Source organism: Lepisma saccharinum, chromosome 8, assembly GCF_977018435.1.
Source record: "Lepisma saccharinum chromosome 8, izLepSacc3.1, whole genome shotgun sequence".
Taxonomy (NCBI): Eukaryota; Metazoa; Arthropoda; class Insecta; order Zygentoma; family Lepismatidae; genus Lepisma; species Lepisma saccharinum.
This window is the reverse complement of record NC_139236.1, coordinates 68,193,707-68,208,432: the sequence shown is the minus strand read 5'-3', so window position 1 is coordinate 68,208,432 and position 14,726 is coordinate 68,193,707. Positions and strand designations below refer to the sequence as shown.

The 14,726-nt window shown below is 34.6% G+C and overlaps 1 protein-coding gene across 2 annotated transcripts in view; it reads left to right on the top strand.

The window, feature by feature from the left end:
• Eip93F (Ecdysone-induced protein 93F) overlaps positions 1 to 4,183 on the top strand; it is a 41,520-nt gene extending 37,337 nt beyond the window's left edge. For both annotated transcript variants that reach the window (XM_083126812.1, XM_083126813.1), the window contains exon 4: positions 504 to 4,183. In XM_083126812.1, the coding sequence (XP_082982938.1) occupies positions 504 to 2,706 (2,203 nt within the window). In that variant the 3' untranslated portion in view covers positions 2,707 to 4,183. The remainder of the gene's footprint in view (positions 1 to 503) is intronic.
• Positions 4,184 to 14,726: the final 10,543 nt, after the last annotated feature.

The following is a 14,726-nucleotide window of genomic DNA, read 5'->3' as shown; positions in this document are numbered from 1 at the left end:
TGGCATAATAACCAAATGAAGTCGCTTTATATTGTGAAAGAGAGTGATCACCATTTATTTCTTATACATCTTGCAAAACATCTTTTTCTATGTACTGGAACTATTGTACAGCACAATAATTTTTGACTGAATACAATGAAACATTTCTGTAACACTAAAAAGGTAATTACTATGTGCATCATAAATATTGGGCCCTCTGTTTACGTGCTTGTAAAATCACATTTAATTAAGTTACCTTTATTTTTGCAAAATGGAAGAAAAACTACACTTTTTAGTAAAATTTTCATTATAATAAGATAATGTAGTGAAGAACAATTTTCAGTGTTCATCCAGATTGTTGCTATGAACCATTGATATAGAATATTTTTTTATGGAATGCATACACTTGCTGTTAATTACTCAATGTCTTGAATGAAGTGTTAAAAAATTAGGTAATGCAAACACGTACTTTAGATGTCTATTGTGTATTAGAGTGTTTAAAATATGTACTTTATCCACTGCAGAGCGAAACCACGTATGACCAATGTTGCTGGTAGGCGAACTTACACCGAAGAGGAGTTGCAGGCAGCATTACGAGACATCCAAAGCGGGAAGTTGGGTACCAGGCGAGCAGCAGTTATCTATGGAATCCCACGTTCAACTCTTAGGAATAAAGTATACAAACTAGCCATGGAAAAGGAAAGGGACCATCATTTACACAAAGCGCCAGATATCAAAAGAGAACCCACGGATACACCAGTCGAAAAGGACCCGCCAGAGAAAGAGAAGGAAGAGGAGAAGAACAAGGAGTTGGCTATGGAGGATCTAGTAAAGTTTTCCGGGTTGTCAGCCAGTGATTCTCTTAGGCATTTGCTGCAAGGCAAAATAAGTGGTAAACAAAGCGAGAACCTGATGTATCCATACCGTGAATTTGCTGGTTTGGAACAGAGTGTTTTGGGACCATATATTTCTCATTTGTTATCTGGCAACAACCAGGACCATATCAAAAACTCAGCAGCTGTATTGGATAAGTCTGATATTTCCAAGTTTCCACTTCTCCCTGAACTTGTTCGACGCATGACAGAGGAACGGTTGGTGGAAGAACAGAAACGACAGCAGATGAACGGTGTACATTCCAAGATCGGCGATGTTTCAGAGAAGAAAGAGAAGCTGAAGGCTGCTTCTGTGATAACACAACAATCTGAAAAACCGGGGGAATATGGCTCGGAAGATTCTTCGGAGAGGTCAGGAGGAGGGGAGACCCCCACAACAATTTCTGCTTCAAATGTGATACTGAAAATTCCGTCCTTTAAACCATCTAAAAATGGGGTGGCCAGTGAAGAGACTTCTCAGAGTTTGGCCAAAGCTGAAAACATTTCTGATGTTGTGCAAGAGTCTAGTCAATCAATGATCTCTGCAGGCGTGAATAGTAGCTCGTGTTCACCAGATCTTGTAGGAAAAGGTATTGGAGCTAGTTTGAAAGAGGTAATCGCGAAGAGCATCACTCAAAAGTTTCAAAACAGTGAGAATCAATCAAATGCACCAGTAACAAACGACAGCACTGCGCCACCACTTAAAAAACCAAAACTAGGAGCTGGTGCATCTCCCACTCCCCATAACAATAATCCTACAGATGACAAAAATGCTCAAAAATTGAAGTCAGGCAAAGGAACAAGACCGAAACGTGGTAAATATCGTAACTATGATAGGGATAGCCTAGTTGAAGCCGTCAAAGCAGTTCAAAGAGGCGAGATGAGTGTGCACAGAGCAGGTAGCTACTATGGTGTACCCCATTCCACACTGGAATACAAGGTCAAGGAGCGACATCTAATGAGGCCACGCAAACGTGAAGCAAAGCAACAACAGAGGCTGGAAGAAAAGAAGGATGAGGCTGATAAAAAAGTACCAAATAAAGTTAAGTTTCCATTGTCGGTGGCTACAGGAAAGAGTAAATCTTCAGCTTTGCCCAGTCCGAATAACGTAGCAGCTCCCTCCTCCAGTGCGACAACCAATGGTTTAAAGATTCCTCCCTTGTTTGACCCGAATTTGTCTCCCTTAGCTTACCCACCATTCCCTTTCTGGCCATCTGCACCGTACTTACCTTTAGAGTTCTCGCAGTACAGTGCAGAGCAGTTCTTTGCATCCCAGATGATGCAGAGGCTTCAAGAAGATGCACGGCAACAGGATTGTAGCCCTTCTTTCAAGCATACAAAGGAGATGGCGGAGAGTCTATACAATGCGCGGGGTGGCAGTTTTCTGGATGACTTGATACGCTCTAGTCTGGAGATGGGACTTCCAAACAAACCGGTTGCAGACAGTGATAAATCCCCAGAGCACATGTCAAACAAAGCCCTTTTGGACCAGTTGTGCAAAAACAGTCATTTCTCTCCCTTCTCGCAGTCATTGTCCGAGAAAGTCGAACAGGAAAAGGAAGGTATCGTGCCCACGGGGAAAGACGAAAACCACCACCCCAGTGAAATAGAAGCTGCTGTTGATCTCTCTAGGGCTTCGGAAACTTCGCAACCTGATGCATCAATGGAGGAAAGTATGGATTCTTCGCTTGATCCGACCGACGAGGACTTGGAAGAGTCAGTTGGGGAAGTCAACGGCATGACTAACCCAGAAAGTGCCTGTGATAAGATAGAAGATGACACAGCCAAAGATAACGTTGAGGAGGACATGGTGAGTACAGAGGATACCAAATCAAACCACTCACATATAGACTGACCGATGTTTTCAATTGTAGGATTTAGATAGAAGGTGAAGATATATTAAATAGAAAAAATTAAGGTGTTTTTCTAAGACATTAAATATTAAAAGAAAAAAGTGATTTAAAACATAAATCCTAAGGTGTTTTTTCACCTTATTGTACTGATTTGTAAATGTTTTATGTAGTTTTCTGTGGATAACTCCACAAAGGAGTGTTTTCGGTGGTATTTTTCACCAATTTATGTGAGAATAGCTTTTTGCATATTTTGTCGTGTTTTCTCTTTGAGGTTGACAATCGTGATGTTGCCAAAGGATGTAAAATATGTAAGGTATTGTTCGACGAGACTTTATATATAATCAGGGTGTTACAGAAGAAAATTGTAACTTGGGAACTTTTTACAAAGCCAACAAAAAAAATTATTATTAAAGCATGTATCCCAAGATGTTCTTCAAAGCAGTTGAACCATTGAAATGTTTCATCTTGATATGTGTGTGCAAGATTTGAATCTTCATATATTGTATATTCTTTTTTCACATGAAGTTATTTGAAAGATGTGCGCGTGTACTTGTTAGCATGACTGTGTGTGTGTTGCTGACATGGGTGTTTGAAAACAGAAACTACACACGCACTAACATATAAGTTCAAATTTATGTATAACAGACAGTAATCTCTTTAATTAGCAGAAGGTGAGTTGAGATACCATGTGCATATATTTATATTTTGATGACGCTATTATTTTTCAAAACTATTCCTATTTTCATCATTAGAAATTGAAATACTAAAGAGAGATTAGACATTCTGAAAATTAGTAGTTTATATAGCTTGATACAAAGTGCAAGATATTTTAAACAAATTCGCAAGTGATTAGGAATGGTTACTTAAAATTGTAATTATAAATTCAAGTTTATTAATTATGTAATGATTTATTTATTTATTTATTCATGCTAGGAATTTTGTTTAAATTTGAAATTTTTCTATTTTGTATATACGTGGTATCTGTTATATCTATGAGTTTGAGAATGGTTTGACATCAACAAGTCCTAAGTTATAGCCGCCATCAATTTATGTGAATTATTAGGTGTTATGACAATGTTCATAATTGTATTTATTTGACCATCTTGTAAAGAGGATAAATTCAGTTGATACTATTTTCACATTTCAATAAGTTTAATCATTATGATACTGTTTTAACCGATAATTGTATTAAAAGGGACCAGTAACAGTAAATTATTCTGATGGTACTTTTTACCATGTAAAACTTGTGATAATGAAGTGTATTCATTCCATATTGTACACAATGCTTTTTTCAACCTGTGTAAAATGCATGATGTTCCAGCAACAGTTCCGGAAAAAAAGAAAAGCAATGTAATTTATTTTTGTATATATATTTTGCTTATTGAGTGTAGTTTCTGATTGTAGCATATATGTATATATGCGAGATGATTGTTTGAAAGTGTAGCCGTAAGACTGAGTGCATGTAATGTGAAAAGAAAACTATTATTTAAAAGAAATTGACAAGGCTGCTTTGAGAAATAATCTTGGGACACTTGATAACTGTCTGTGATGAAGCCAAATTTTAAATGTATATTTTCTCTATTGATATAGGCTAGTTAGGGTTTTGTTTTTGACATTGAAGTGCAATTAGAACGTACAAGATATTGTTTGCAAACAGTAAATGCACCACCGTAGGAAATTAAAAATAAGAAAGTAACATCCCATTTCAACAATAGTGGCTTCAGCAAGAAAAAGCCTTATTTAAATGAAGAAAAAGTTAAAACAAAGGAAATCAACCATTAGCAATTCTCATCGAACATGTTATATTAAAAAGAATCCAATAGAAATCAACTAGATATTTACCAGTCTACTTAGTGTCCGTTGCATTCCAGCATGATGCTACGAACCAGTTCATTCTACACGAACATTCCGTCATGTGCCAGATATACTGTTTTAAAATAAAAGAAAAGAAGAATCGATCTCAGCCTGTATTTGATGGCAAGATCATATCATATAAATATATATATATATATAATTAAATATATGTATAGTAACAGAAGCAGAGCTTCTAAAGCTTTATTACTCCCAGTGAACATTTTTTTGTGAATATGAAAAGTTGAAGCCTAGTGTTTGCTTCGTAATGTGGACACACAACTGTCTTTAGTGCAATGCTATATATATTTTTTTGTAATGTGATGTACAGGTGTAATTGTTTTTTTTCCTCTTTGTTGTTGTTTTGTGTGTGATATTTTCGTAAGATTTTAAAAGAATTAGTGTAGGTGATCTTTTCGGAAAGGCTTAAAAAAAGGTCTTTTTAAGAAGCCATTTGCCCTTTGGAAAGGTGGCAGAATTTTAAGTAATGAATTTTACTAAAAATCCACAAAGGCCTTGTTCTCTCTCTTTTTTATTATAGGTTATTTTGGGGTGTTTACAGATCATATGATAATAGTTGCCTCTGCTTGATTTTTTAGGAATCATAACTGAAAAAACTGCAGAAATTTTTGTAGCCTCATATTGTTATATCCAGCATAAAATACAGCAAAGGAATTGGGTGACACAAGTACCAGGTAGTGGAAACATTGAAGAGACATTTTACAAAATAACTGTTCCTTATTTGTTCTGGCATAAGTCCATTGTTAAAAACAATTGCTATCATCTGTCATTTCCCTATTACCCCTAGCAAATTTGTTAATTGCAAATGCAATAAGGTTGCATATTGTCACCAAGCTAGAATGCAGTGACAAATGATAGCAAATTGTGTACTGTGTTGCATATTTTTTCACATTATTTTCGAAGGTTACCAAGTAATATTTGTGTGAATGCTGTACAGGTTCACGGTTGTTTTGTTATATGTTAATGTGAAAAGATAAGGTTATGTTTCTAAAGCTAATTGACTTAGCAGCACTTGCCAGTAACGAGTTTTGGGTTTGTTTTTTTAAAAATAAATGTGGACCAAACTTTCATGAATGTAAATGAATAAAATGATCTGTAGACACACTCTCAAACTTGGTAGCGATAGCTGCATCTAAAAAAAACTCAACAGCATCTTGTAAAAATGTATATTTTTACAATATTGAAGAGAGATAGGAAGGCTGTGATAATGTTAGTAAATTACATGATTGTTACATTTCCTTCAGTCCAAAGATGGTAGGATTACACACAAGGCCTTGAAGCAAAGGTTATACACACTGTTAAATTGTTAACCAGATAATTCTCTGTGCAAAAACCTTTCAAATGGATGTTTTTTCCTTGATTCCCTTTTATATAGCATAGTGACAATAGCAGTGATTATATCAATGCATTCCTCCCCACTCCCCACAGAAGCCCAGGTAGCATGTACAGAAAGAGGTGGTGCATCACTGAAATAGTTACGTTGTTAAATTTTGTACAGGATTGCCATCTTCCTGTACCGGGAATATAGTTCTACAATCTATTTCTAATGCCCCAACATTGAAGCTGAAGTAGAGAACAGCAGTTGTAGAATGCTTAAACAAAAAAACAAACAAACCAAAAATAGAATAATGCCAATTCCAAAATTTGTGCTTTTTTGCCTTTTTGCATCTGCTGTTCTTGTCATGTCGGTTACAATTAAGTTTTAAGATAGTCCTCTTCTTCTGATCTTACATAGATCCTACCTAACCAAGCTTATACTTTTTTCATTGCATCAGTGTAGTTAATGATGATCGTATTTCCAGATAGGTATACAGTATACTGCACTTTTTATTATTACATGTCCATTTTTGTAGTTAGTAGGGTGGTAAATACTTTTTTGAACAAGTGTTCCTTGAGTAATAATGGTCCATTCCGTAAGATTAATTTTTCTAAAGCATAGAAATATAAGACCTTTGTGATCACCAACACTTTTGAATGTGTACTGTTGTTGGGAGTAGCTTCTTTTTAAGAAAATAATCCAGTTATCTTTCATAATACTTTGGAGAGGGTATGAGTGTTTCTGTAGGACAGAGAAAATTACTTTTGTACCATTTTTCTGCTGTGCTTTCTTCAGATTTTCAATTATAATTGCTGTACTTGAAAAGTGTCTTTAAATTCATTCTAACTTCAGTGGCAAGATTGGAGGGTAAGTTGTCATGTATCCTTCTGAATTTTGTCAGCACTTTTACATGAGAAACTTTTTATTGTAGAATATACAGTGGACAAGTTATCTTCTTTATTATAATAATAATATACAGAAATTTCTTTGTATCCAGTCTTTGTTTCCTTTACATTGTTGTGTACATCAAGAGTGTTTGTTATCTAGTGTTTCATAAAATTCCATTACAAGTGTTTTGTGTAATGAGATTTGACTAACATTTCTTTACCCAGTTGGGTTTCTCATATCACTCGTATATTCTCTTCAAAGTTGATTGGCATTACATGGCCAATATCTATCTGTCTTTGACTTTATTCATTTCAGTTTTTTTTATGACATACAGTTGTAAATAAATGCACTGATTGTTGTGTACTCCATTGTTACAAGATTACAGATTTGATACCACACAATATCTAAACGTCACACTTGCATGGGAAACTTCTCCTCTCCCATAGACACAGTTATGGATTATGTGGTGTCGGGACCAACAAAAAAAAAGACATTATTCACTCAGTATCATACATTTTTGAAATGTTACAATTATAGCAGTCAACATAGAGTTAAGAATTTATTAGTTAAGGTATTTGATAATACAGATGTTTGATGTTGATAAGGCATATACACATACACACACAACACATATAAATATAATTCACGTAATGATAGTTTATATATTGTAGGCTGTCTCTCAGCAAGTGTGACAGTTTGTTCATTCTATTGTTAATCACATATTTGAACTCCATATTACAGGTTAATGGTTTGGTGCGGTTCAGTTCAGTACAAGATAACAGTTTTTATTAGTAGAAATTGTGACATGTCAACTGGTGTTAAGATTTTTTTATGTACTGCTTGTTTCTTTTTCCTGCGCTATGCAATTAGTGTAGCTTTTTATATTTTTAACATGCATGTTTTTTTTTAAAACAATAAACATTCGGTCAAAGAATTTGGCAGAAAATGACCAAAGTATAGAATAATTATTTTATTGCAGCGAATGGAGTGTGTGTGTTAAAATATCAACCAATAATGGAATGCAAAAAACAATAGATTTTACAAACTACACAATTTTTCCTCCAGTACATATTTACCATATAGGCAAAAACCATTGTAGGATATACATATATTATCAGTGATTGGTACATGGATGGTTTTTATTGCAGTAATTACTATGATGATAGTATTATATTGTGTTATTTAGTGTATTAGCATGTTATAATTTTTATATGTTTTGTAATGGGCAGTGGCATGCATACTCTTTTACTTCATTTTAGATTATTCATTGTTCTCAAACATGTCAGTCTAGTTCTTGGCTAGTGGAAAAAATGGTAATGTGTTTATTATTTTTTGTAAGCAAGAACATGTCAAATGTGAAAACAATGGATAATTGTGCAGTTCCTTATAATTCGTAGACTGAGACATTGCTTTGTCCAAAATCTGCTCTGCCAAATTCTTTGTATGTGACTGCTTAGGAAGCAAAGTGGATGGATTGAAGTGTTTATTTGTAAATCGCTTGTTTCATTGCTCATATTCTACTTGTGAACTGTCTGTAAAGCACATGCCTTTTTTTTATATAACTGTCAATTTGCCATCACATTAAATTCTGGTATTAAATTGTTTCTACAACAATCTCTCGGATTACAGTACACACACGTAATATTTCAAGTTCAAAAATTTAAACGTTGATTTCTGTTTCAGATGTAATTACAAAGCACAAATTTAAAGAATCTGAATATAGTAAAACAAAGAAGACTAGATGTATAATTCATGTTCATGTAAACAAAGGGAAAAAATTATCCTCAAAAATTGTGTAATTTTTTATGTCACTCATGTGATGAGTGTGAATAATTTTAAACTTATGTGAAATATATGGTGCACCTAAGATAGGTACAGAAAATATATATATATTCTTATATATATGTATTAACATATCAAAATTTCTATCAAAGTTTGTGATGTCTTAATCTAGTCTGTAATTTTTTCTTCCTATTCTGAAAGAAATGTGTGGGAGAGATAGGCAAAAATAATCCTAAAATGGAAAAATAGATGAATGGTATTGTGGTTTTTATTTTTTGAGTGTACCTATGTTATACTAGTTGTTTCACTGGTTGTGATGCATGTCATTGTGGATTGAGCTTTTGAAATGAATGTGAGAAAGGTCACTTTTTGAGAAAAAGGGGAAAATATGAAAAAAAGAAAAAAAAGAGTAGGTTTCTTTCTCTCCTCAAGGCATTGCATTGCGCGATCTCGAAAAAAGTTTTTACATTGGTTGGATCCTTGTGCAGTTGGCATTGGTTTTTGCGATCTTTTCATTGATTAAAAAAAGACTGAATTTAGCCAGTATTCTTTGAATAAATTTGTTGCATTGTTTATTTACTAAAATAAAACTTAGTCCCAAGTTGTAACAAGAAAGTGATTGTAAAGAAAGAAGAGCCGCATGCCATTGCTGCCTGTGAAAGGATTCGATGCGTTATTTTTTTAAATATATTTTTATTTTGGCATTTTTATTAATAAAGTGACCACATTCCCCTTTTAATAGATGTAAGATTATAATGGTTTTCTTTCTGTTTTGTCTTTATCTGTTGTGCATCTTTCAACATTCTTGGTAGCTTGTTTTATTTTTTTTTTAAAGTAGTTTTACCCTTGCTGTGTGGGACCAAATACTTGTCCTGGTTAGATAACACAATGAAATATTACAAAGTATCTTTACATTAAATGTTTTTTCCATGGTTGTTAAATGTGCCTGCACTTGCCAGGATGTGTAAGGCATTTTGCAATTTTCCGTAAGTTTGTCTTTCTTTATCTGACATGAAAGGGTCAGTTTTATATATATTATCCTAATGGTTAAGGAAAAAGAAGCAGCCAAATTATTTCCTCTAAAAAAAATGGAGACTAAAAGTGAAGAAGGAACTGTTTTTTTTTTTCTAAAAGTGATAACCCAGGTTAATTTTTTTAAAATGATGACAAAATGGTGGTAGCTTTCCACCACATTGAAGATGTTGTGTGGCTGAAAGCTGCCACAATTGTGTGGAAAGGTGTTTTTGACATGCTTGTGGGAAGTGTTATTTTCAGAGAAATAAATAAATTGTATATTTATATTGTGACTTTGGAGTAAATCAGTATTTATTACTGTGAAAATGTATTTTTTCTTATGCAGCATTCAATGTGACCCAAACATTTCCATGACATAATCCAATTCTCATATGTATGTAAGGAAGTGAGTACCGGGAAGAATTCTATAGTCAGTGTGGTACAGTTGCAGTTCGATGGAAGGGGTGAATTTCAGGTGGTAATACAGTGTTCAAAAGTATTTGATAGCATATAACATGAAAACCGTAAGAGATTTACACTGGCTTTTCTGCATTATAAAGCCTCATCCATTGAAATATTTTTCAATGCTTGACATTATGAATTTACGCTGTGCAGAAAACTCTATTATAAATTAATAAATGGCAGAAGCCGAGAGTTAAATATTTTCCAGAATACCGCTTTTGGGTAAGAAAAAATTTTGGTATGCAAGAAATTATCAATTTTTTAAAAAATTGCAGTTTGGACATTAAATTTCTGGATTAAATCATTAAACTATTCCTGTAGGATTTAATGAATTTAAATTCAGGAGATTGGTGCCAGTTAGAGGGCCAGGTGGGATATATCAGATTCCCAAAATTTCAAGAAATTTTTGCATTTTATTACAAAATATTCTTTATTGGGTATTTTATTATTATTTCAAAATTTAGGGCACGAGTGACATCAGGAATTTCTTGAATTCCGGGAATAATACGTGAATTCTGCATGAATTTTTCTCCATGGACATGAGAATTTGCAACTTTTATTAAACCAATGCCGCACATAACGGAAAAGAAGGCCAGGAAGCGAGCAAAGCAGTATATGCTGATGCAAACAGCTGGTAACTGCAATCCCGTTTCCTCGCAAAATTTAATTGTTCGAGCCCCTCTTGGGCAGAGACTTACTTCCGTTCGCTTGCTCCATAGATTCACGGGACAGAGTGCTTGGTTGTAATGGTCTTGAGCGTGAAAAACCCACTGCAGATTGCACAGAGTTTTTTGTATAAATAGAAGTTTATTTCATGAAGGCTCTTTCCCAGGTGAACAACGTGAAGTTCTGTCTCAATTTAAGTTGTTACACTGAGAGCTTTGGGCTTTTTTAGTTCCTTGCTTGCACTAGTCTTCCAAATTGAGATATCTTGAGTCAGGTTGTGTGTTACGATTGACAAGGTATACATCGTTATGCAGTTTGGAGAGTACAGACGTTGTAGTCTGATGGGCATGTGCTGTTTTCCTCACATGTTAAGTTTCACTAAATGAATCCCTTGTACCAAATAACAAGAAATTTTTGTTTGCTCCAGAGTTTATATCTAGGCTCCTTCAGTAAGAACACCACCATGTATTTTAAGGCAGTAATTTCAGTGGAGCTTTCCAACATGATGACTCTCTTATCGTCTTCATATAGTTGTGGCTAGCTGGGAACCACTGAACCCGGTTCGATATTTTGAATACATGTATATGTACGGTATGTATATTCAAAATCAATATGCAAAAGTTAGTGTTTTCAGAAGATTTTTTTAGTGATGTCAAACCCATGTCGCATCATTTCGACTTATTTTGTCATTAAGAAACAAAAATAGCAGTGCTGTTACATCATGAATGGGTTGAAGTTTGGGTATCCACTCGTTGCTATCAACTCATCTTGTTCATAACATGTCAGCAACAGGTAGTTTCTTAACTTGCAAATTCTTAATTCATCAGATCTTGAAGGCTGAAAGGTACTCAGCTTAAGTAACTAGCTCACTTTCTAAACCCGAAGGTTTATGGCTGCAGCAACACACGCTTTCCATTTTTCCCTATCCTGGGCAAAATCAATCCAATCTTTTCCATCCTGACTGATTTCCTTTAAGTCCATCTCAACGTTATCCCTCCATCTTCGTCTTGGTCTTCCTACAGGTCTCTTAACCATCAGGTTTCCCAACAAGAATTATGTAGTCTTCTTTCCTCTCCAATTCGTGCCACGTGAACTGCCCACCTAAGTCTTCTGGATTTAAATATTCAAATAATACGTAACAGGACATGAATACAAATTATGTAACCATCTCCACTCGCCTGTCTCCTCATCCCTTTTAGGTCGAAATATTTTTCTAAGGATTTTATGTTCAAATACTCTTAATTTATGTTCCTCTTTTAATGCAATGGACCAAGTTTCACATCCATACAATACTACAGGCAAAATTATTATTATATTTTTTTTATTAATATAAACTTTGTTTCGTAGATGATATGTGAGAGGATAAAAGTTCATGAAGAGAAATGTGTTTTGAGCTTAAGGCCATCCGGAAATGTGTAGTTATTGGAAAATATCCCAATCATTTTTACTCGTTTTGACGTGGTTAGAATGGGATATTGTGGTTCACTTTTGTCAACATGAGGATGTTAGAATAATAAAATGTCTGTATCATGAAAGAACCTCCGGCACTTATAGCCTTAGGGTTGGTATCTTTGTAAGTGCCTTTGTTGTCAACCCAGCTCTGCTGGTTTCTGATGGAGGAGTATAGAGCGACATTGGTCCTTGGATACATCAATGGCTGACAATGTATGTATTTCCTGGTGATAACTAGAAAGAAATCATAAAATACGCACCAAGTTAACAGTGAACTGGACGTTCCAAGTGTTGAATAGAAAATCTTGCCTACACTACATTATGCAAATGTGAAGGATAAGATTTTGATATCTGATCAAAGAAGGGAAACAAATTTATGAAAAATTCATAGCAAAATATTTTCTAAATAATTTTCACTATTTTCGTATCGGTTACAATGGAAATGTGTTTTTCTTTCATTCATATTTTCAGAAACCAAATTGGGTTATATATATATCTTGTATTTCTCTTAAAATGTTATTTGAGGTAAATTTATAAATACAAAAAAATTGTATTTTAAAGGTTTAGTTCGTCTAAATTCTTCTAACAAACATTTCGTAACGTTACCAAATATACAATACTATTGTATGGTTGGAGGATTATTAAGACTAACTCTTAAGTGAGTTATTCACATAAAGTATTATATTGAGTTTATCTACAAAACCACTATTTTCATTTTCCAAAAATAGATTTATTGATGTATTATGAAAGTTGAGACACTTTGGAGCATTTCTGAAAAATCCTGAAGACTGGTGCCACTGTGCCTGAGATACATCAAATCAAAAATATCCAAGATGGCTGCCATCAACATGGAAATGGTGATTGGCTACTCGACTGAACATGTCTTAAGTTCTATAACAATTGATTCTACCAAGTCTCATGCTTTTATTGAAAAGTCAATGATTCCGGACTGTGATAAAGATACACTTTTTTTTGGTGCTGTCCTCCCTTTGGAGAGACATTTTATGGCACATCTTTTATTAAAGTATATTAAAACTGATATCGTTTCAAAGCTTATATATTCGGCTACAACTATTATTCGAAACAAGTTTTTGTCATTCAAAAGTTACAAGCCAAAAACTTCAGAAAGTACTAGAAAAAATTCACTTTTTGAAGATTTTTTTTTAAATTACTTCAGAACTACAATCATTACCGAAAAATGAAACAATATTTTGTGTAGCCCATCTAATGAGGATTAAGAATTAAAAAAAGATTGCCTGCCTACGACCATTCCTTACCGAGATACAGGTCAATAATTTAGTGGATGAAGTTGATGTGGGGGAAGAAGCACCATGAGGAGGGGTGGGAACTGTTGGGATTTTACACTACAAGTAGTGTTCTAACAGCTGACCAAAATTCATCTTTGACGGAATTATTCCCGACATTGGCCTTTTTTTTCCCCCCCTTCCTTTCACTGACTGGGCTAGTCATATTAGAAGAGAGGAGATTAAGTTCGCACAAAAGCCTAGTTCTGAGTTGCAGACCTCAAACTCGATTCTGCCATGTTAAAATGAAATAATAAAACACAATAGTAGGTAGGTTAATAAAGTTTGAAAAATTGCTAACAAATCTTAAGAAAAAAATTCAGATGACATTATGACATGATAGTGGTAAGAAGTTGGCACAATTGTCTAATAATATAGTATGGTTCCTCCTTCAAAGAACTTGTTAAAGTAAAATATTCCTGTGACAAGAAGTTAGGAATGCAGATTTCATATATTTTTGTTCGCATGCTTTACATTCCATTAAGCAGTATACCAACACTAAGTATTATATTTAAGAAGTGATGTCATTAATAAATAAACATGCATTCTCGCAACACATCATTGCGTGGGAAGCAAGCAACATCAATTTCTTGGCAGGCTTTCAAGAATATTAATTAAATGGGGTGTCAATACTTTCTTAGGTTCCCAACATATATTGCGTGTGTTAGAACCTGTCCCGTTTCCTGCGCTAGGGATCGCTCGACAGTTTCGGTGCCAATGAGAAACAAGGAAAAAATCGTCTGCTGGGCAGCGAGGAGCGAATGGAAGCCAGAAGAGAGACGCTTACGTAGACGCTGTTGCCACGTTGCGTATTTTAATTGGCTGCCTGGCTTTGACTTTCCCCAGCACGGAGAAAAGCCAGGGAGCAACTTGCGCGGGAATGGGGACAGGTTGTAACAAACACGGTATAGTCTTTTGGCATGTTTAGGGTTGAAAATGTGTGGGTACCATATCGTTAAATACAATATCCTAAATTTAATGTTTGAACTCTTCCTCTCTCCACTACACAAATACCTTGACAATCTAAGATTTAACACTTACATGAAGAGCTTTCTATCTCCTCTCTAAATTTAATACTCAATCCTACCACCAAAATTTCCATCCCAATTTTGAAAAATGTTGAATTTTATATTTGAAGGGATTAAATCCCCCCAAAAATCTTGGTGGCGCAGCCTACACCATAATCCCCCTCCCCCAATGGGCACCCCTGCTAGCATTTGTAGATCCCTCTTAATAACTACAAGGCAGTAGTCCTGATTTTGGG